This window comes from Camellia sinensis, chromosome 15 (assembly GCF_055761805.1).
Source record: "Camellia sinensis isolate YWXY chromosome 15, ASM5576180v1, whole genome shotgun sequence".
Taxonomy (NCBI): domain Eukaryota; kingdom Viridiplantae; phylum Streptophyta; class Magnoliopsida; order Ericales; family Theaceae; genus Camellia; species Camellia sinensis.
This window is the reverse complement of record NC_138975.1, coordinates 43,448,289-43,469,458: the sequence shown is the minus strand read 5'-3', so window position 1 is coordinate 43,469,458 and position 21,170 is coordinate 43,448,289. Positions and strand designations below refer to the sequence as shown.

The 21,170-nt window shown below is 33.1% G+C and overlaps 2 protein-coding genes across 2 annotated transcripts; both read left to right on the top strand.

Annotated features, from left to right (window-relative positions):
• The first annotated feature begins 1,038 nt into the window (after nt 1-1,038).
• On the top strand, nt 1,039-4,861 carry LOC145813371 (F-box/kelch-repeat protein At1g57790-like). Its single transcript, XM_082908657.1, has one exon. It carries the CDS (start codon nt 3,463-3,465, stop codon nt 4,612-4,614), a length of 1,152 nt encoding a protein of 383 aa, XP_082764783.1. The 5' UTR covers nt 1,039-3,462; the 3' UTR covers nt 4,615-4,861.
• An 11,806-nt stretch (nt 4,862-16,667) lies between these two features.
• On the top strand, nt 16,668-20,774 carry LOC114276694 (F-box/kelch-repeat protein At1g57790). The gene is made up of 2 exons (XM_082910199.1): nt 16,668-17,525; nt 19,694-20,774. The coding sequence occupies exon 2, from the start codon at nt 19,754-19,756 to the stop codon at nt 20,678-20,680; it is 927 nt and encodes a 308-aa protein (XP_082766325.1). The 5' UTR covers nt 16,668-17,525; nt 19,694-19,753; the 3' UTR covers nt 20,681-20,774.
• Nucleotides 20,775-21,170: the final 396 nt, after the last annotated feature.

Here is a 21,170-nt window from a genome sequence, read left to right as displayed (position 1 = left end):
TAACCATTAATTTCCGGTAACTTTAAGCTTTAATTAATGTAGGTCCCACACCTCGGTTTGGGTGGGTCCGAGTGGCAATACGTTCCTTGTCATGTGGTGAACAAGAATATATACTCGGGTGGTTGAAACCATTTACGAGTGAATGAGAAATTGATACCGAAGTAAGCCTCATAAACATGAAAAATGTTTTGTGTGGTTACTTTGAATTGGTATCTAAAACTTTGTCCCACATAGGAAACATAGAAGAGTTTCAAAGTGTTTATAAGCTCTAAGGTGGAGACCTTGGGTTGGGCCCCAAGGGGTACCCAAGTTTTGTAGGAGGAGGAGTTATGGACAAACCCAAAACCATCACCACACGCGCGCGCCGCCGCCTCCGGCCGGGTCGGGTGTGGGTTTGGGTTTTACCCGTCCTTTATTTTTGCTCCAAAATTATTTGAATTTATACAAATAAATTTCTGCGGGTAACATTCAAATACCGAAATTTTGAATTCAAAATTTTCGGTTATCCTTCTTCAAATTCCGAACAATCACGACTGTTCTTCCTAACAGGTTTTGTCTGTTCGGAAATGGCACTCCACTGCCATTATATATATTTAGCAATCCTCCATTCCAAAAGATATAAAAAGTAGATTCCCGTATCAGTCCTCTCTGTTTTCTGTTTCTGTACATCTTCATCTTTGCATCTTGTGTGAGTTCAAATAAACATTCTGGTTCGCTGTACAAACAAGGTTGTAGTGCTGCATCTGTTTGGGGTGATTGTTGTATCCTGGAGGCAGGACGTCCGTTATTCTCGAGCACCTAGGAGAGGACGAATTTCTGTCTTAAAGACACAGTGTCCATACACTGGCCTCAATCACAAGTTTATTCTAAGTTTAATATTGCTGAAAGTTGTAAGTTCTGTCAAGATTTATAATCTATTTTATTATTCTGTTAAAGATTAAAATCTGTTCATGCTTTATAATATGTTTTTTTTTCTTATTTTTAAATTACATATTCTCGGAGAGTAATTTTTTTTAACAAACAATTCTTGGACTAGAAGAAGAAAGTCTAACCCTGTTATGGAAGGAAAGGTTTCTTTCTTGTTTCTTCTTTCCTTTTTCTAATTTTTTTTTTTTTTTTTTTTTCCATTCCCAATCAAAAGAGGAAACAAACACGGAATACTGAACCACCCTCGGCTAGGACTACCATGTTTCAAGCCTCACCAGACTCTATATATATAAGACTAGACAACATGCTTAGCCTTGGATCAAAATAGTATTAAGCCCCATTCTCAAGGGCCTAAAGTCAGAGCATCATCGGTGTGTGCAGTGGGCAGCCAATCAGCCACGAAAACAAGCAGCAACGAGCCACTTCCGGTGAGTCCTCTCTCTCTCTCTCTATCAGATTTTAATGGAAGAATAGTTGCCCTAATTCATGTGCCCTGAGGTCTAATATATTTGCAGAGTTGATTGTGAATTTATGTGACTATAATCATACTTCAGAGGAAGTATAGTAGAAAATTTCTAATACTGATATCTAACCTCATCTATTTCTCTGTGAATTGTTGTTCTTGTAGAAAAATATATATATATAATTATAAAAAACAAATATCTTGTGAAGCAAAGTTGTTTAAATTAAATATATACATGCGTCAATACATATTTGTCTTTGCAAGGAATAAATTAATAATGCAATATACTTAATACTATTTATACAATAGATATGTTAAAAATTACTATTATCTTCCCAAAAAACTTTTTTTTAGTAAGTTAATGAAATTTTTTTGATAATATTAATTTACATAAAATAATTTGAATAATTTTTTTCCAAAATTGCTAAAGAAATTTAAGTATTTGTGTGTATTGCATTTAATTTAAGATACATATTGATGATAGTATTGATTTAGCTCTGAAAAGTATTCTAACAACACTCTTGTATAGTATTTATCACTTGCCATTGAAGATCACAAACCATACATTACTTCTAAAAGATTTAGACTGCTGTAGTTCTATAACCTTCTTCTCTACGTTTTGATAAATTCTTGATGTTTTCTCAATCATCCATATTTGTTTTACTAACTAGTCACTAATATTTCAATCAACATATTGTTCCCTATTAGTAGTTTCAATGGTAGTGTGATTTACCTAGCTGTGATATTGATTCCCATGTTTGTGAATGAATGACAGCATATACAAAGTTCTGTCGCCTGAGTTGTCTTATCTAACATAAAATTAATTGGTATTAGGAAGGAGTTCACTTATGTCTTTTATTACATTTGACATTGTGCCCACCCATAGGCCTATTTTTAGAGCAGCAGATGCTCTCGTGAATCACCTAAAGCTAATTAGTGTTAGGGAGCGGTTCCACTTATGTCTTTTGTGGCATTTGATATAGCGGCCGCCACTAATTATTTTAATAGAAGCGGTCGTATATAGTGACATTGTATAACCAACAAGTTCAATAGCGCAAAAGTATCAAAAGATTTGCAGTTGTGATGGACAAATAATAAGAATCAAATCTAACCCCCTCTCTCCTGCAGTGTCATGTTAACGCTTAAATTGTTAGTGATCTAACAAATTTTAGGAGCCCAAATTATGAGTCATAATTGTAGAGCTATCTCACATTCTCTTGATGCATTCATTCATGTTAAATTTATGCCTAGCTAGATTGACTGAGAAGATGTCAATGTTTTGCTTGTTCTTGTGTTAACATAATTGAAAACTCTAGTAGTGGCTTCTTTTTTTTTTTTTCCCCTTAAAAAAAAAGAAAAGAAATTCTCTTAGCTTTCTTTCCATTTATTTTGGGAATGATTTTAACTTCACACTAGAGGCTTCCTCATGACCATGATCTCCCTATTATGGTTGATAGGTATATTTTTTGCTGATACCAGAAATTTAAATTAATTTAGTACTTTTTTAAAAAAAATTATTTCAGCAGATCATAATGGATGAAAGTTTACAGATAATTTTATCTCTGTATGTGTTTGGTACTCTTAGATCATCAATTTTGAAAATATGCAATAAAAGCTTGTTAGTAGATAATATCGTATTCAGTAATTATATGAAGTATCTGAATGACAAAGTGCCTTACAGATTACATTTAGGCTGGATTGTCTTCTTATTACCATGATTTCCATAATATTATCTACAATTTGCCACTCTTGATTAGATATTCAATTTGTCATAAGTATGCCCTTTCTTTGTTGTGCAAGTATTATTCATCATTGATAATTTTGTACTAGTTCTGAAACTCCTTACTGATGTGTAGATTTTCTGACCTTTCTTCTTTTCTATGTTAAAAAAATAATAATAATTCTTGGGCTCAGTTTGGATGATGGTTATTAAAGGCTTGTCAAATTCACTCTTGAAATCTAAACCTAAACCTAAAATACTGTATTGAATTAAAGGGTACCAGAAAGTTACCATTTTATAATGTAACATATTTTTATTTTATTACTTTCTTTGGTTTCAGGAGGTCATCATAATGGATGAGAATTTGACTGATCAGCATAATTTATCAGAGCTAGAGAATACAACAATGGATGCCATGATGAGAGATTGGACTAATCTTCCAAGTGAGCTTTTGAGCTTGATCTTGTCACATCTCTTTCTTTATGATATCAAAAGGTTCCGCAATGTCTGCAAAACATGGCAATCAGTTCGTTCCCAACAAGTAGTGCCATCTCCAATTCATTGCCCAATCGCCCAATCTCATTGGCTCTTGTTTTTCCGTGGATACAAAATGCCTTTGAATTTTTACAGCCCGTTATACGGGGACACATACCAAATGGCTATTCCTCCTGAGTTATCCGGTGCAGTGCTTCGCTTCTCCAATTATGGTTGGTTGCTTATGTCTAGGGGTAAATACTCTATGTTCTTCTTCAATCCCTTCACCAATGCAAAAATTGACCTTCCAGATTTACCTGAATATTACTATTTTGATACTGTATCCTTCTCTTCCGTGCCCACATCCTTAGACTGTACCGTTTTTGGCATACTCGGCCTTTTTAATGATATAGCTTGGTTTTCATCCATTTCTCGTGGTGAGGAATCTTGGACTTGGGCTAAGGTTAATAGCAATCTAAATTTTCAACCATCTCATACTAATCCAGTTTTCTACAATGAACTCTTTTACTGCTTGGGTCAAGATTGTAACTTGGGGGTGTTTAATCCAACGGAAAAGGATTCGAGCTGGACAGTTCTTGATGGCCCCAAGAAACCCCGTGGCTGTGATTCTGTGTATGAAAGTTATCTGATGGAGTGTGATGGAAAGCTATTGTCGGTGTTTGTGGGCAACAGGGGAAGAGGGGTTTCTGTTTACACATTGGATGAATTGGAGATGGCATGGCAGAGAGTAACTGATTTGGGTAGCAAAATGTTGTTTGTGAGTCACTCCACATCTTTTTCATCGACCAAAGTAGTAGAAGGAATGGAGAACAAGATACATTTCCCCAGATTTTGTGGAAAAGATGGGGTATTCTATTGTCTTGCAACCAGTCGGTATGGATCCTTTGGCAGTAACATCCGTAAAAAGGACCTTCGCGGCACAGAAGAACAGCTACACTGTAGTTGGATTGAGCCAATAACTGGAACATATACTGAGGAAGAGCTTAACTGGCTTGCGGTGGCAAGTTGATCAGGTGTAAATTAATAGAAAAGAAAAGAAAGACTATTCAATGTACGAATCTCTCGTTAAAAGCATGTTTCTTAAACTCTAATTTTTACAAATTTTCCTACATTAATTTTTTTTTTTTTTTTTCTTACCACTCAAGTGTGTAGTGTTATACTATTGTTAGAAATTGAAGTTTCGTTCTGATCAGTTTCTGACATGAAGTGAGGATTTGTTATTCTTTTTTTTAAGTATGATTACATTATGTTGATTACATTATGTTATAAATTTATATGCTTAATTAATCTGATGTCCAAAATGTTGCTATAAATTTTATGTATTATTAATTTATTAGGCAGCTCTTAAAGAAACCCTCACTAAGGCCAAGTTTGCTCTCAGCAAAGCCTGATATCTCTCTATCTCCCGTTTCTGGTTTCACTGTCAGCCTGGCACTTTTGCATCCATTTTTTCTTACTATTTGGCTACCACATGCCAGGGGCAGGATAGGATCTTGATTTCAGGGGCCAAATTTAGGGAAAGATTTCTGTTTTTGAGAAATATGTTTTCTGAAAATTTTTGAAAAATGCTAAAAACTAATTTAGTGAAAAAAAAAAAAAAAATTTAATTAGGATAAATTACAAATATACCCCTTAAGGTTTGTTTAAAATATAAATTATCCCCTATAGTTTTCAAATTTTCATTTTGCCCATTCAAGTTTCCAATCACATAACAAATGATTCATTTTATTAATAAATTATAGTCAAAAAAGATATTAATAAATTATAGTCAAAAAAGAGTTTTTAATGATGTTAGAAATATGATTCAATTAACAATTTAAATAATTTTATTATTGTATAATAGAACAGTTAAGAATTCTATTTTATATTTTTATAAATTTTGACAAAGGGATATTTATAATTTTCAAAATTACATGGAACAATTCATTTTTAAAAAAAATCTTAAAAGGTGTAATTATAATTTATCCAAAAAATTAATAAATCAATTTTTTTAAATATGTTTTTGGTTTGATTTTCCGAATCAATTCCATTTTCATCAACTATAACCGGCTGGAGAAAATTTGAAATCTAGAATGAGAATTTAAAATGAATTTTACATTTGCTAATAAATGTCAATTTTTTTTTGTTAATTTTTTAAAAAAATTTCTAACCACTACAGATAAAATTATATAAAAATGATAAATTTTTTACATTTTTATTTTTTTTATAATTTTTTTACCTATCTAATTTTTAGTATATGTTTGAATGATAATCATATAATGAGTGGTGGTTTTTTGATATTTTTGGATAGTTATCATTTAATAGATGGTCGTATTTGTTGTTAAGTAATATTTTTGGATGGTTATTATGTAATGGATGGTTATTATTCTTTAATGTGTAATCGATATGTTTAATATATGAAATATTTTGAATTTTGAATTTTTTGATTTAATGGATTGGTTTAATAATGACATTAAAATTGTTGTCATATTTGACTTTTGAAAAAATAAAAACTAATTTAACGAAAATAAATATCAAAAAAAAAATTATTTTAAAAAATTATTTCAACCCTCCTAAAAGATAAAATTATATAAAAATGATGTGCTTTTAATTTTTTTTTCACCAATTTAATTTTTAGTTTCTTATAAAAAAAAATTTGAAAATAGATTTAGGCTTCGTAGAAGGGTTGGGTTGGGTTGGGTTTGGGGGCTATTTTAGTCACAAAAAGATAAAATAGACTTTTTAGCCTAATAAAACAAAACATCATATCCAATCTATAATAATTACATTCTTTATCTCACAAAAGTCAAAAAGGCAAAAAAGCCCTTCTCAAATGAGGTTTTTCACCCCAGGCTAAAATAGCCAAAAATCAACCCACTTTCCAAACGAACCCATTATTCATTAACAAAAGGCCATTACATTTCAAACAACATACAAGTTAACTAACATAAAATTAGTTGTATAACAACTTTACCTTTGAAATGGATTGCTTGTAAAGAAAACATTTTTTATTGTCATTGTTTGGAATAACATTCAAAATTCCCTGGTTAGAAATTGAAGTTTCTTGCTGCTCAGTTTCTAAGATGAAGTAAAGATTTGTCATTCTTTATTTTGGAAAGAGGGTTAAAAGTTATCTCTTTTTTATTATAAAAAATGTATAAAAAATGTGACAGATGGTGTAATCTAAAATGAGTTAAAAGTTGAAAGATAACTTTTAACTATCTTTCCAAAATAACCCTAAGTATATACATGATTGCATTATATTATAAATGTATGTGCTTAATTAATCTGATGCCGAAACCCTACTTCTGCTATGAACATTCTCAATTATTAAGCACTAATTTCAAAATATAGGACCGTGTCGAGGGAAATTGCAAACATACATATATTTGCATGTATTTTTTTTTTCCCCTTCTCAAAAACAATATTAATGTAGTAAGATTTTTTTTCATTTATAATTCGAGAATTAATATTTAAAATTTTGCATCATTAACAAAAAAAAAAAAATTTGGAGCCGCCAGTGGCTGCCAATATTCCTAGGGTATCTGCTACATGTTATAAAGGCAATTCCCATTCCACATAAAAGTTTAAACACGATTTCGGCATATATTTTTAGCTTTTCAACATCAATAATGGTTCATTCCTCTCTCAACCTTTTTCCCATATCATTGTGGGTGTCCTTCCTTCTCCGGCGACAACAATAGCGGAGTTGGGCAGTAGCTACGGGAACAACGTTAACGGGAACGGCGGGCTTTCAAGCAGATCTTATTTTTCAAACCACATCTTTGAACAGATCGGTAGTTTTTCCTGGATCGTAACTGGTATTTTTGGCAATTTTCTTTTTTGTTGATTGTTGTTGTTTGTTGTCTGTTTGTTTTTTGTTTTGTTTTTGGTTGGGATGGCCCTTTGGGGTCTTGATTTTGTACTGTTATTGTCTTTTATTAATATAATGTTTCCCATGTTCTAAAAAAAAAAAAAAGTTTGAACTTGATGTTTCAATATTTGGTAACTCTTCATGTTTACAGCGAATCTTTAATTAAAACCTTAATGTATTTAAAAAGAATGTTATGCTTTAACATCTTTCAAACACTAGCTTTCTGTCCGGTTGTGCTTATTAACCAATTCAATAAATGGTATGCCGCTTCAAAGACAAACATTTAATGATGTATCTGTTGGAAAAATGGTTTAATATAGGCATATTTTTTATTAGTTCAAATTTGAATGGCCCCCAAACATCTTTTGGGGTGGGTCCGAAGAGGTGACGTGTTCCTTGCCGCGTGGCAAGTCACACGATGAAGACGGAACGTCAAAAACCATTTATGAGTGAATGAGAAGTTGACGTCGTTTTCGGGTTTAACATTAATTTTTAAATAAAATTCATTTGAATTTTTTAATAAAAAATTATTATGGAAATTTAATTTAAATTCTAAATTTTGGATTCCTAAGTGGTTTCCTAAAATTTGTACCTTTTACTTTATTTATTAAACTATTCAATTTGTTTAATATATATATATTCAATAGTTTGATATATATATATATATATTCAAAATAGTTTACATATTAAAGTTGTAACAGGTTGGGACAGTTCCACCAACGGTAAACAATTTGGAAAATTGTTTTATCTATTCAAATAGTTTATTACATTATTTCCCTACAGTTGCTTTGACTTTGTCTCCAACGGATTCTTTTTTGAATAAATTCGAATCAGTTGAATTCAAAACATGTGGCACCTGTTGACCATTGTTTGTACCGATTCGGACTATTCAATCTGTCTCTTTGTTGCCTATATATAGATTATATTCCAGCAATTTTGAAAAGAAAGAGACATCCGAAAATTCAGTCTGTTTATTTTGCATTTGCTGTCCAGAATTTATAACATTTGCATTATTCTTCATAATAAAGTTAGAATAAAATTTCAGAGAGTTAGAACACAGGTTTGATTCGCCGAACAAATTGTTTGGAGTGCTACTAAAATTTGTGACGATCATTGTATCTTGGGAGATAGACGCCACTCAACCGTAAGCACCGTAGCGAGGCAAATCTGTCTTAAGGACAGAGTGTCACACACTCGACTTGGTCTTAATTTTAATTCGTTTCGATAAATAAATCTGGTATGTTATTTATTTATTTTGTTTGATTTTATTTCAAGTTATTTTATTTACACAGAAGATTGTTCCGACAATCTTAAGACAGATTCGAATTATTCTGTTTACAGAATTTTTCGTTTGTTTTCCTTTTTCATTCTTCGTAAATAATTTCGGAAGAAAATTATTTTCTGTGGATTTACAAAATAATATTCTGGTTGGAAAAACAAATAGTGATTATATGCTATTTGACAGATAGTAGTAATATACTGTCTCTTTTCTTTGACAACAACTAGTAGTACGATACTGGTGTCATTAACAATTCAGAATATATTTTTGTGGAATTTTTTCAAAAATTAATTTTGGGTTTTAGAAATTATTTTCTGAGTTTTTATTAATTAAAATTCTGTTTCAGTATTTTAATTATTGAAGTGTTACTGAAATTAATTTTCTTGTGTGGAATTAATTAGGTTAAATAAAATTTTATTTTATTTCCAAATTAATTGAAAAATAAAAGTTATAGTTTTTATTTCTTTTATTTTTACAGAATTTAATTTCTTGTGTGGAATTATTTTGGTTAAATAATATTTTATTTTATTTCCAAATTAATTGAAAAATAAAAGTTATAGTTTTATTTCTTTTATTTTACAGAATTTAATTTTCTGTGTGGAATTAATTTGTTTAAATAAAATTTTATTTTATTTTCAAATTAATTGGAAAATAAAAGTTACATTCTTGTTTCTTTTATTTTTACAGAATTTAATTCTGTGAATTTGGTTTAATTTTCTGTGTAGTATAAATTCTAATTATAATTTTGTTTTATATATTAGAATTGATGGCTACTGAAACAAATGCCCAAACAAGTACTACTGTGGTGGTTGCAATGACGCCAACCCCCTCTCCTGTTGTAGCAGTACCGATAAATCACGGTGAAAAGCCAGAGAAGTTCTTAGGAACTGACTTTAAAAGATGGCAACAGAAAATGTTGTTCTATCTTACAACTCTGAACCTGGCTCGTTTCCTCCGTGAAGATGCTCCTATCCTGAAAGAGGATGAAACTGACCGGCAAGTGGTTGCTGCGGTTGATGCCTGGAAACATGCCGATTTCCTTTGCCGGAATTACGTCTTGAACGGACTTGACAAAACATTATACAACGTCTACAGTCCAATCAAGACAGCAAAGGAACTTTGGGAATCGTTGGAGAAAAAGTACAAAACAGAAGATGCCGGCTCAAAGAAATTTGTGGTTGGCAGATTCTTGAATTTTGTAATGGTTGATTCAAAAACTATGATCAGCCAAGCTCAAGATTTCCAACTCATTCTGCATGACATTCACGCAGAAGGTATGTCTCTCAGTGAATCCTTTCAAGTTGCAGCCTTAATTGAAAAATTACCAAAAGGCTGGAAGGAATTCAAGAACTACCTCAAACACAAGCGCAAAGAAATTTCTATGGACGAGTTAATTGTGCGTTTGAGGATTGAGAAGAACAACCGCAATTCTGAAAAGCGGGTTGGTAAGCTTCCTATGAAGTCTAAGGCAAATGTGGTGGAACATGCTTCAAAAACCAAGAAACGAAAGTCTTCTGAAGAAAGTTCATCACAAGGCTCTAAAGGGGGGGAAAAATAAAAAGTACAAGTTTAATAGCAAATGTTACATCTATGACAAAGAGGGACATCGGGCCAAAGATTGCCGTAGCAAAGACAAAAGCAAAAGAAGAACAAGCAAGAAGCCTGCTCAAGCCCACATGACTGAAGTGGACAATATTTCCAATGGTGTCGATGACATCAATCTTTCTGCAGTTATTTCTGAGGTAAATCTTGTCAGAAATCCTAAAGAATGGTGGGTGGACACTGGTGCTACTCGCCATATTTGTGCCGACAAAAAGATGTTCACATCTTATTCTTCAGTGGACAATGGTGAACAACTTTTTATGGGCAACTCCTCAACTTCCAAAGTTGAAGGACAAGGAAAGATTATACTCAAGATGACATCTGGAAAGGAACTCACTCTCAACAATGTGTTACATGTACCGGACATTCGCAAGAATCTTGTTTCCGGATCTTTATTGAGTAAGAATGGGTTTAGGCTAGTATTTGAGAGTGATAAATTTGTACTTACTAAGAATGGGATGTATGTAGGAAAAGGTTACATGTCTGATGGCCTTTTCAAGTTAAATGTAATGACCGTTGTACCCTCAGTTATTAATAATACTACATCTTCTTCTTACTTGCTTGAGTCTTCAAATTTATGGCATGGTAGACTAGGACATGTTAATTATGGATCTTTGCGTAGATTAATTAATATGGAATGTTTACCTATATTTAACATTGATTCAAATCATAAATGTGAAATTTGCGTTGAGGCAAAATTATCTAAAACTCCTTTTCATTCAATTGAAAGAAGTACGAAACCACTTGAATTAATTCATAGTGACATTTGTGATTTTAAATCAATTCAAACTAAAGGTGGGAAAAAGTATTTTATCACTTTTATAGATGACTATACTAGATATAGCTATGTTTATTTAATTCGAACCAAGGATGAAGCTTTGGAAACTTTCATTCAATATAAGAATGAAGTTGAAAATCAACTTGGTAAGAAAATCAAGAAACTTAGAAGTGATAGAGGTGGTGAATATGAATCACCTTTTGGTGAATTTTGTAAAGAACATGGAATAATTCATCAAACCACCGCTCCTTACTCACCTCAGCAAAATGGAATTGCTGAAAGGAAAAATAGGACTTTAAAAGAAATGATGAATGCCATGTTAATAAGTTCTGGATTACCTCAGAACTTGTGAGGGGAAGCAATACTTTCTGCTAATTATATTTTAAATAAAATACCTCGAAAGAAAGTGAATCAAATACCTTATGAATTGTGGCATAGAAGAGTACCATCCTACAAATACTTAAAAGTGTGGGGGTGTTTGGCTAAAGTGGCTATTCCTAGTCCTAAAAAGACTAAGATAGGTCCTAAGACCATTGATTGCATTTTCATTGATTATGCCAAGAATAGTAGTGCATATCGGTTTTTGATTCATAAATCAGAACATTCCGAAATGCATGTAAATACTATTATTGAATCTCGGAATGCATCTTTCTTTGAACATGTATTTCCGAATAAGATTGGACAAAAGACTAGTAATAAGAAAAGATCTTTTGATGCTATTACTAGTAATGATCAAGAACATGATCAAGAACAAGAGTTAGATCAAAATGAAGAAGAGGAACCTAGGCATAGTAAACGTGCTAGAACCTCAAAATCTTTTGGTCCAGATTTTCTAATATATATGGTAGAAAATAAGCCTTTAACTTTTAAAGAGGCTATGTCCAGTCCTGAAGCTTCTTTATGGAAAGAAGCTGTCAACAGTGAAGTTGAATCCATCTTGCAAAATCACATTTGGGAATTAGTGGACTTACCACCAGGTTGTAAACCTTTTGGATATAAGTGGATCTTCAAAAGGAAAATGAAAGCGGATGGATCAATTGACAAATACAAGGCAAGACTTGTGGTCAAAGGATTTAGACAAAAAGAAGGTCTTGATTACGTTGACACATACTCACCGGTTACTAGAATAACATCCATTAGAATGCTAATTGCCATTGCATCTCTATACAATCTAGAAATTCATCAAATGGATGTTAAAACCGCTTTCTTAAATGGTGAGTTAAATAAAGAAATTTACATAGAACAACCAGAAGGGTTTTCTGTTCCAGGGAAAGAAAAGAAAGTGTGTAAATTGGTTAAATCATTATATGGTTTAAAACAAGCGCCAAAGTAATGGCATGAGAAATTTGACAAGGCAATGATGTCAAATGGATTTAAAATTAATGAGTGTGACAAATGTGTTTACATTAAAAACACAGACAAAGGTTATGTTATTGTATGTCTTTATGTAGATGATATGCTCATCATTGGTAGTAATAATGATATGATTAAAACTACTAAGAAAATGTTGAATAAACATTTTGACATGAAGGACATGGGCATTGCTGATGTAATTTTTGGTATGAAAATTACCAAAACATCAGAAGGATATAGTTTGTCACAATCTCATTACATTGAGAAAATGCTTGACAAATTCAGCAAAGATGATGATCATCTTGCTAAAACTCCTATAGATGTTAATTTGTATCTTTATAAGAATGTACAGGAAAGTATTTCTCAATTAGAGTATGCCTAAATTATTAGAAGCTTAATGTACTTGATGAATTGCACTCGCCCAGATATAGCTTATACAGTAAGTAAATTAAGTAGATATACGAGTAACCCGAGAGTAGAACACTAGAAAGCAATTATAAGGGTTCTAAGATATCTCCGATTTACTCGTAACATTGGGCTTAACTATACTAGAGATCCAGCAGTACTTGAAGGATACTGTGATGCAAATTGGATATCGGATACTAGAGACTCGAAGTCCACCAGCGGGTATGTCTTTACTCTTGGTGGGGCGACTGTATCTTGGAAATCTTCTAAACAGACTTGTATTGCTAGGTCTACTATGGAATCTGAATTCATAGCTTTAGACAAAATAGGGGGAGAGGCAGAATGGCTTCGCCACTTCCTTGAAGATATTCCAATTTGACCAAAACCGGTGCCTGCTATATGCATACATTGTGATAGTCAATCAGCTATAGGTAGAGCACAGAGTCATATGTATAACGGTAAGTCACGACACATTCGTCGTCGACATAACACCGTAAGACAACTACTTTCTAATGAAATTATTTCCATAGAATATGTTAAGTCTAAAGACAACATAGCGGATCCACTAACCAAAGGGTTAGCAAGAGAGTTAGTTGAGAATTCATCGAGGGGAATGGGACTTAAGTCTATGAAATAAGAGTTACCACAATGGCAACCCAACCTAGTTGACTGGAGATCCCAAGATCTAGGTTCAAAGGGACAACCGAGTTGTGATTGACTCAGAAGGATCACTGTGGAGTCCAACTCCTACCCATTTCTATGATGAAATAAGTGATGTCTGCAGCGATTTAGGTTAAGTAATACTTTTAATGATTCTTATATCTAGGTAAACCTAGTGGAGTATGGCAGGATACTCTTCATAAGAATCACCTATGTGAGTGTGAACTGAGCTGGTTCTATAAGATTTGTGAAGGGCTACAAGTCTTTAGAGCACTCATGAAGACCAGGTTGTTCAGGGCCAAAATGAACACAATAGTGAGAACTAAACTGTGTTTAGGAATATACTGTGTGAGTTCTATTGTCTTGGTTTATTCAAACGGCTGAACAGTTCAAGACATCATGTTCACTGTTTAGCTAGTAAATCCGATAGTGTCTCACAAGGGAAGGTTCAAAGCCAAAAGCTACCTATCATTTGCAGAATATTACCAATTTCTTAACTCTCTGATTAGATCATGTTGTTGCATTTTCTCTCCGTCAAATTCCATTCATGTGGGGGATTGTTGGAAAAATGGTTTAATATAGGCATATTTTTTATTAGCTCAAGTTTGAGTGGGCACCGAACGTCTTTTGGGGTGGGTCCGAAGAGGTGACGTGTTCCTTGCTGCGTGGCAAGTCACACGGTGAAGACGGAACGTCAAAAACCATTTATGAGTGAATGAGAAGTTGACGTCGTTTTCGGGTTTAACATTAATTTTTACATAAAATTCATTTGAATTTTTTAATAAAAAATTATTGTGGGAATTTAATTTAAATTCTAAATTTTGGGTTCTTAAGTGGTTTCCTAAAATTTGTACCTTTTACTTTATTTATTAAACTATTCAAATTGTTGGAAAAATGGTTTAATATAGGCATATTTTTTATTAGCTCAAATTTGAGTGGGCCCCGAACGTCTTTTGGGGTGGGTCCGAAGAGGTGACGTGTTCCTTGCCACGTGGTAAGTCACACGGTGAAGACGGAACGTCAAAAACCATTTATGAGTGAATGAGAAGTTGACGTCGTTTTCGGGTTTAACATTAATTTTTAGATAAAATTCATTTGAATTTTTTAATAAAAAATTATTGTGGGAATTTAATTTAAATTCTAAATTTTGGGTTCCTAAGTGGTTTCCTAAAATTTGTACCTCTTACTTTATTTATTAAACTATTCAATTTGTTTAATATATATATTCAATAGTTTGATATATATATATTCAAAATAGTTTATATATTAAAGTTGTAACAGGTTGGGACAGTTCCACCAACGGTAAACAATTTGGAAAATTGTTTTATCTATTCAAATAGTTTATTACATTATTTCCCTACAGTTGCTTTGACTTTGTCTCCAACGGATTCTTTTTTGAATAAATTCGAATCAGTTGAATTCAAAACATGTGGCACCTGTTGACCATTGTTTGTACCGATTCGGACTATTCAATTTGTCTCTTTGTTGCCTATATATAGATTATATTCTAGCAATTTTGAAAAGAAAGAGACATCCGAAAATTCAGTCTGTTTATTTTGCATTTGCTGTCCAGAATTTATAACATTTGCATTATTCTTCATATTAGAGTTAGAATAAAATTTCAGAGAGTTAGAACACAGGTTTGATTCGCCGAACAAATTGTTTGGAGTGCTACTACAATTTGTGAAGATCATTGTATCCTGGGAGATAGACGCCACTCAACCGTAAGCACCGTAGCGGGGCGAATCTGTCTTAAGGACAGAGTGTCACACACTCGACTTGGTCTTAATTTTAATTCGTTTCAATAAATAAATCTGGTATGTTATTTATTTATTTTGTTTGATTTTATTTCAAATTATTTTATTTACACAGAAGATTGTTCCAACAGTATCACATCATATCAAAAATTCAACTTTTTAAATATTATTTCTAATTTTAAGTTTGACCATATCATATCAAAAATTTATTTATCAAAACCATCTATTTGCAATTGAGTGAACCACACCAGATGGATTCTCTTATATTTTCTGCCTTAGGCACTCCTTTGAACTGGTGTAAAGATGAACCTAGTCAAAAACACAAAATTATTTGAAAAACCTTTCATCTTGTTTAGATACAAGGAATACAACACTGGCAAAGGAGAACAAGAGGGTGAAACCAAAAATTGATTTCATAGTTAATTTGTTGAGGCTTTGATTTGTTAAAACCAAAAATTGGCGTGTGATTTTGGGTTTTGTTAGTAGCATCCTTCTTATGTCATGGTCAAAAAAATTGGGTTTCTGTATATGTTTTACTGTAAACTCATATTTTGATATGAACTGAAATTATTTTTTGTACTTTCTCTATATTTGTAGGAATAGGTTTATGTATGATGAATGTATCATTCAGAATTTTTGTATAACATTAGGCTTTCTAGGATATGTATGTTGATTTTAGTGAATATTTATCTCTTCTTTAATGGGTTGTTTAAAAAAACAGTTTTCATTGTTATTTTTATCCATTGTTTGATTTGTTTGATCTGTTTTCTATCCTTTCAAGAATAAGAAACAAGGACGTTGATAATAATGGTGAGTTTTGGTGAGATGATTTGGAGTCTTGGAGTGAGGAAGAAGAAGATAAAACAATTGAAACTTTGAAAAGAAGATGATGAATATGTATAAGTGATTAGGGTGTATCATGAAAAAAAAATTTAATTTAAGATTTAATATGTATTGTCCTTATTAATAAATTTATATTAAAATATAATAAAAATTAAAATTTCAAAATTTTACTTGAACGTAATTAATAATGTTTTGGGTGCAAATAAAATCACCCCGTCTTGTGGACTAAATATTTTTTCCAACCCTTAAAATATTGCTTGAACGGTCCATCACGCTGATAGCTAGAGATGGCAATCGGAAACCGACCCGATGGGGACCTGATCCCCCGACTCTAAATTGAGCGGTTATTTCTCGAAATATATCCTCCGACGGGTCGGGGATGGTATTAAAAATTGAATCTCCGATGATATTTGGGCCGGGGACAGGAATACATGTTTCAGTCCCAGACTCGGCCCCGGCCCCGCTTGCCCCCACATGAAATTACTATTTTGCCCCTGTTTATATATATAATATATGTGTATGTGTGGGGTTTGGCAGCTGAACACTCACTCACTCACACAAATACGAAACTGTTTCACCTCTCTCTCTCTCTGCAGGTGCTCCTCACGGCGTCGGCGGTGGTGCTGACCTCTCCTGTCCTCTCCCTCCTCTCATCTCGCCGATCTCTGATCTCACCGATGGCGGTGGCGGCGGCTCCTCCGACGTCGTCTCCCTCCTCCCATCTCGCCGATGGCGATGGCGGTGGTTCCTCCGCTATCCTCTCCCTCCTCCCCGATCTCGCCGATGGCGGTGAAGCCTTTCCATCTCTCTGATTTTTCTTGATTTGTTGATCTGTTGTTGGTGTATGATGTTGTTGATCTGCCCTTTTTTTTTTCTTTTTTTTTTTTTTGTTTGGACCGGGGAATTTTCGGGGTCGGGGAAACCCGATCCCAGTTAGGGGACGGGGATGAGGGCGGTGATAGGCTCCCGTCGGGAATCGGGGGCGAGGAAATTTTTGTCATCGGGGATCAGGGACGGAGAGTGTGATCCCGTCCCGCCCCGCCCCATTCTCATTCCTACTGATAGCCCCCCTTAGGTCTAAGTGACCTAATGAAAAACAATTCGTGGACTAAAAGAAACCCTATTATGGAAAGGTTTCTTTCTTGTTTCTTATTTCCTTTTTCTAATTTTTTTTCCATTCCTAATCAAAATAGGAAATAAACACATAATACTAAACCAGCCTAGGCTAGGACTACCATATTTCAAGTCTCACCAGACTCTACTCTATATATACGATACTAGACATCATGCTTTGCCTTGGATCAAAATAGGGCCTCAAGTCAAAGCATCGTCAGTGTGTGTAGTGGCCATCCAATCAGTCACGACAACAAGCAGCAGAGAGCCACATCCGGTGAGTCCTCTCTCTCTCTCTCTCTCTCTCTCTCTCTATATATATATATATATATATCATATTTTAATGGAATAATAGTTGCCCTATTTGATGTGCCCCAAGGTAGATTGTGAATTTATAGGGATTTTTTATTATATAATCATACTTAATAGGAAGTAAAGTTTCGGATATGAAAAACAAAAGTAAAAACTAAAAGAAAAATCTGTCAATTCTCTGTCCATTGTTGTTGTATTATTGTTGTCAAATAGGATACCTACGGTTTGTCTTTTTTTATTTTTATGAATAGCATATCCTTCCGAAGATATACTTGAACACCTTTAAAAATAGGTAAAATAAATAAATAAATATAGTACTAAAAAATAAATATGTTGTTAGAATAAAAAACTAAATAATTTATAATTCTATAAATTATAGAAGCAAAGTTCTTTAAAATAAATATATATACTTATTACCATAAAATAAATATGCCAAAACGGTTGAGAAATAAAATAAAAAGTACTATTCTCATCTCAAAAATACTTTTTTTTTAATAAGTAAATGAAATTTTTTGACATTAATTTACATAAATTAATTTGAATAATTTTTTTTTCCCAAAATTGTTAAAGAAATTTAAATATTTATGTAACATGCATATCTATATCGTAAGATATATTTAAAAGAGTATTGATAATAAAATCAATTTACCTTTGAAAGGAATCGAATCAAGATACTAACAAAACTCTTGTTTAGTATTAATCACTTGCCATTGAAGATCACAATACATTACTTCTAAATGACCTGAACTGGTGTAGATTTTCTATACCGTTATCTTCTCTACGTTTTGATAAAAATGTTTTCTCAATTCATCCATTTTTGTTTTACTAACTGGTAACTAAAATTTCAATCAACATACCTATTCCCTATTAGTAGTTTCAATGGTAGTGTGATTCTTACCTAGCTGTGATATTTGCGTGTAGAACTTATTTTTTCCTCCCATTTTTTCTTCATTTTGGGAATGATTTTAACTTCACACTGAAAACCTCCTCATCCACAATAGTAGTTTCAATGCCTATGGAACACTTGTTACTATCTGTCTTAAAATATCAACATACCTATTCCCTATTAGTAGTTTCAATGCCTATGGAACACTTGTTACTATCTGTCTTAAAATATCATTTCATTAACATTAAACATTGGTAAAAAATAAATTGGTACAACATTTGCATTTACTCCATTTAAAACATTCACCCCAACGGTTCAATAAAAAATAAAAGATTCCAGAGGTTAAAATAAATAAAGGCAATGAAGTGTCACACTCTCTTGAATCGCCATCACAATTGAATCACTGGAATAATTTTATATCACAAGTTTCATATGTACTTGTAGTTTTTTTCCGTGAATTTGATTGAAAGTTGGATTTGTGAAGTATTTTAGGGCAAAATTCATTTTACTCCCTTATGATTTGAGTTCATAACATTTCACCACCTTATGGTTCAAATATATGCCAAGAGACTCTTGGTGGTTTTGGACTAAATTGCAACCGTTACATTTTTCATCTAAATTGACGGAAGGTGTAACACACTTGCCAATTTTGAGAGTGGTCATCGTTTTTTCATGAAATTAAAGTGAAATAAAAATACAAGAAGTCATTTATCGGTGGTGTAGGTGCTACATGCACCGATTAGTATGCCAATTAGTGTAGCAATATATGTTATGACATTGTCATTTTAAAATTAAGACCCCATCCATTATACAAATTACAAAGACTATAACCTCTAAAATTATGCCACATCATTTGTTAGTATACTAATTAGTATACCAATTGGTGCATAGTATGATTCGTCATTTATACCCTATACGTTATAATGGCCTTCTGGTTGCAGCATAAAAGTCTAAACTTGACGTTTCAATGTTTGGTAACTCTTCATGTTCACCAGCAAATCATTAATCAAAACCTTAATTTATTTAACAAGCATGTTATGCTTTAAAATCTTTCAAACATTAGCTTTCTATCCAGTTGAGCTTATTAACCAATTTAATAAATGATATACTGCTTCAGAAACAAGCATTTAAATTTTTACTTCTATATCTACATATAATATACTAGCAGGGTTATATCTAGTTGAAAGTGTTAGAAGTACTTTTCGAGTTAGATAATAAATTTTCATGGTTGCTTCTGTTATTGGCAGGAAGCTAAGGGGAGCTCATTTGAGAAATTTAAATAAATTGTAGTATCGGTGCCTAGATAGATGCCAATGGCAGTAACAAGATCTCATATTTCACTTCCTCCACCTCCTCTACCGTGTCCTTGGCTCGTCTTCAATCATGGAGAGCATGGAAAGTACTCCACTCAAACCTTCTTTAACACATCACAAGATACCTACGTCATGGGAACAATACCAGAGTTGTGCGACAAAATGATTGTTACATGTTCTCACGGATGGCTAGTATTGCTTGATCTTGAATCCGATGATTGTTTCTTGTTGAATCCAGTTTCGATGAAGAAGATTATGCTTCCACCATTACAATACTTTCCGTTCTTCTGTTGCATTCTATCATCACCCCCAACCGATCCCAACTGTGCACTCATTTTTGTCTGTCGACAAAAACCAAGTGCCATGTTTTGTCACCTGGGCGATGGTGAATGGACCGAACAACATTTAAGATCTGCTGAATATTTCAGATCTGCTACCGTATGTGGGGGAAAGATTTATGGCATTACTTTAGATGGAACTCTGCTTACGGTAGATGATGTTGGCTCTAATCTGGTTGTGACAGAATTGGGGTCAGAGAAGGCTTATCCATCAATTCCAGAGACATCAAAGTTGGATGAGAATTTAGTTGATTCGTGTGGAGAGTTGTTTATTGTAGTCAAGTCTTACCTAGGGATGACTATGAAGATAAGGGATATAGAAGTTTACAAAATGGATTTTTCAAGATTGTTATGGACAAAGGTGGACAGCTTAGGAGATCGAACATTCTTTCTCTGTATTGGCAATAGTTTCTCTTGTTCTGCAGCCGAATCAGGGATCAAACACAACTCTATCTACTATCTGGAGGGAAACGACCGGGACCTATATGTATTTGATCTTGAAAATTATAGCATCTCATTCTCTACGCCTTGCCCACTTCAAAGTAATTGGCTGCAACCTAAATGGATTATGCCTATTTTATAAGCCTAGCAACAGATAATTTTGTTTATATATGTATTTTTCTTCTTTTACATCATACTGTACTTTGTTCTATCAATTATCATACTTTCTCATTTCATGTTTGCTGCTCATCATTGTTCAAATTTCTTTACCCCGGTGTGCCAACGGTAATGATAGCCTCTGAAATGCTGCTCCACCCACACTTCAAAAACTGACTTGGATTTGAAGGGATGTTGTTGAGCATGTCAATTTTGGCATGCTGATACTTGATGTTTTTCTTTTTTTGCTTTTGCTTTTGTTTTTGTTTTTGTTTTTTTGAATCAATCAAGTAGCAATTGTCAAATATTTAAATTTTAACAGTAAAGCCATTTGGCATATCGGCTGGAGCGCTAGAGAGCAAGAATGTCAAATTGACAAACGTCAATTTGCCATCCAAGCCTTCAAAACACATTGGCATATCCAAATTTGAAAGTTGGGTGGTGATGCTCTTATGCATCAAAAGGATATTTTGAAT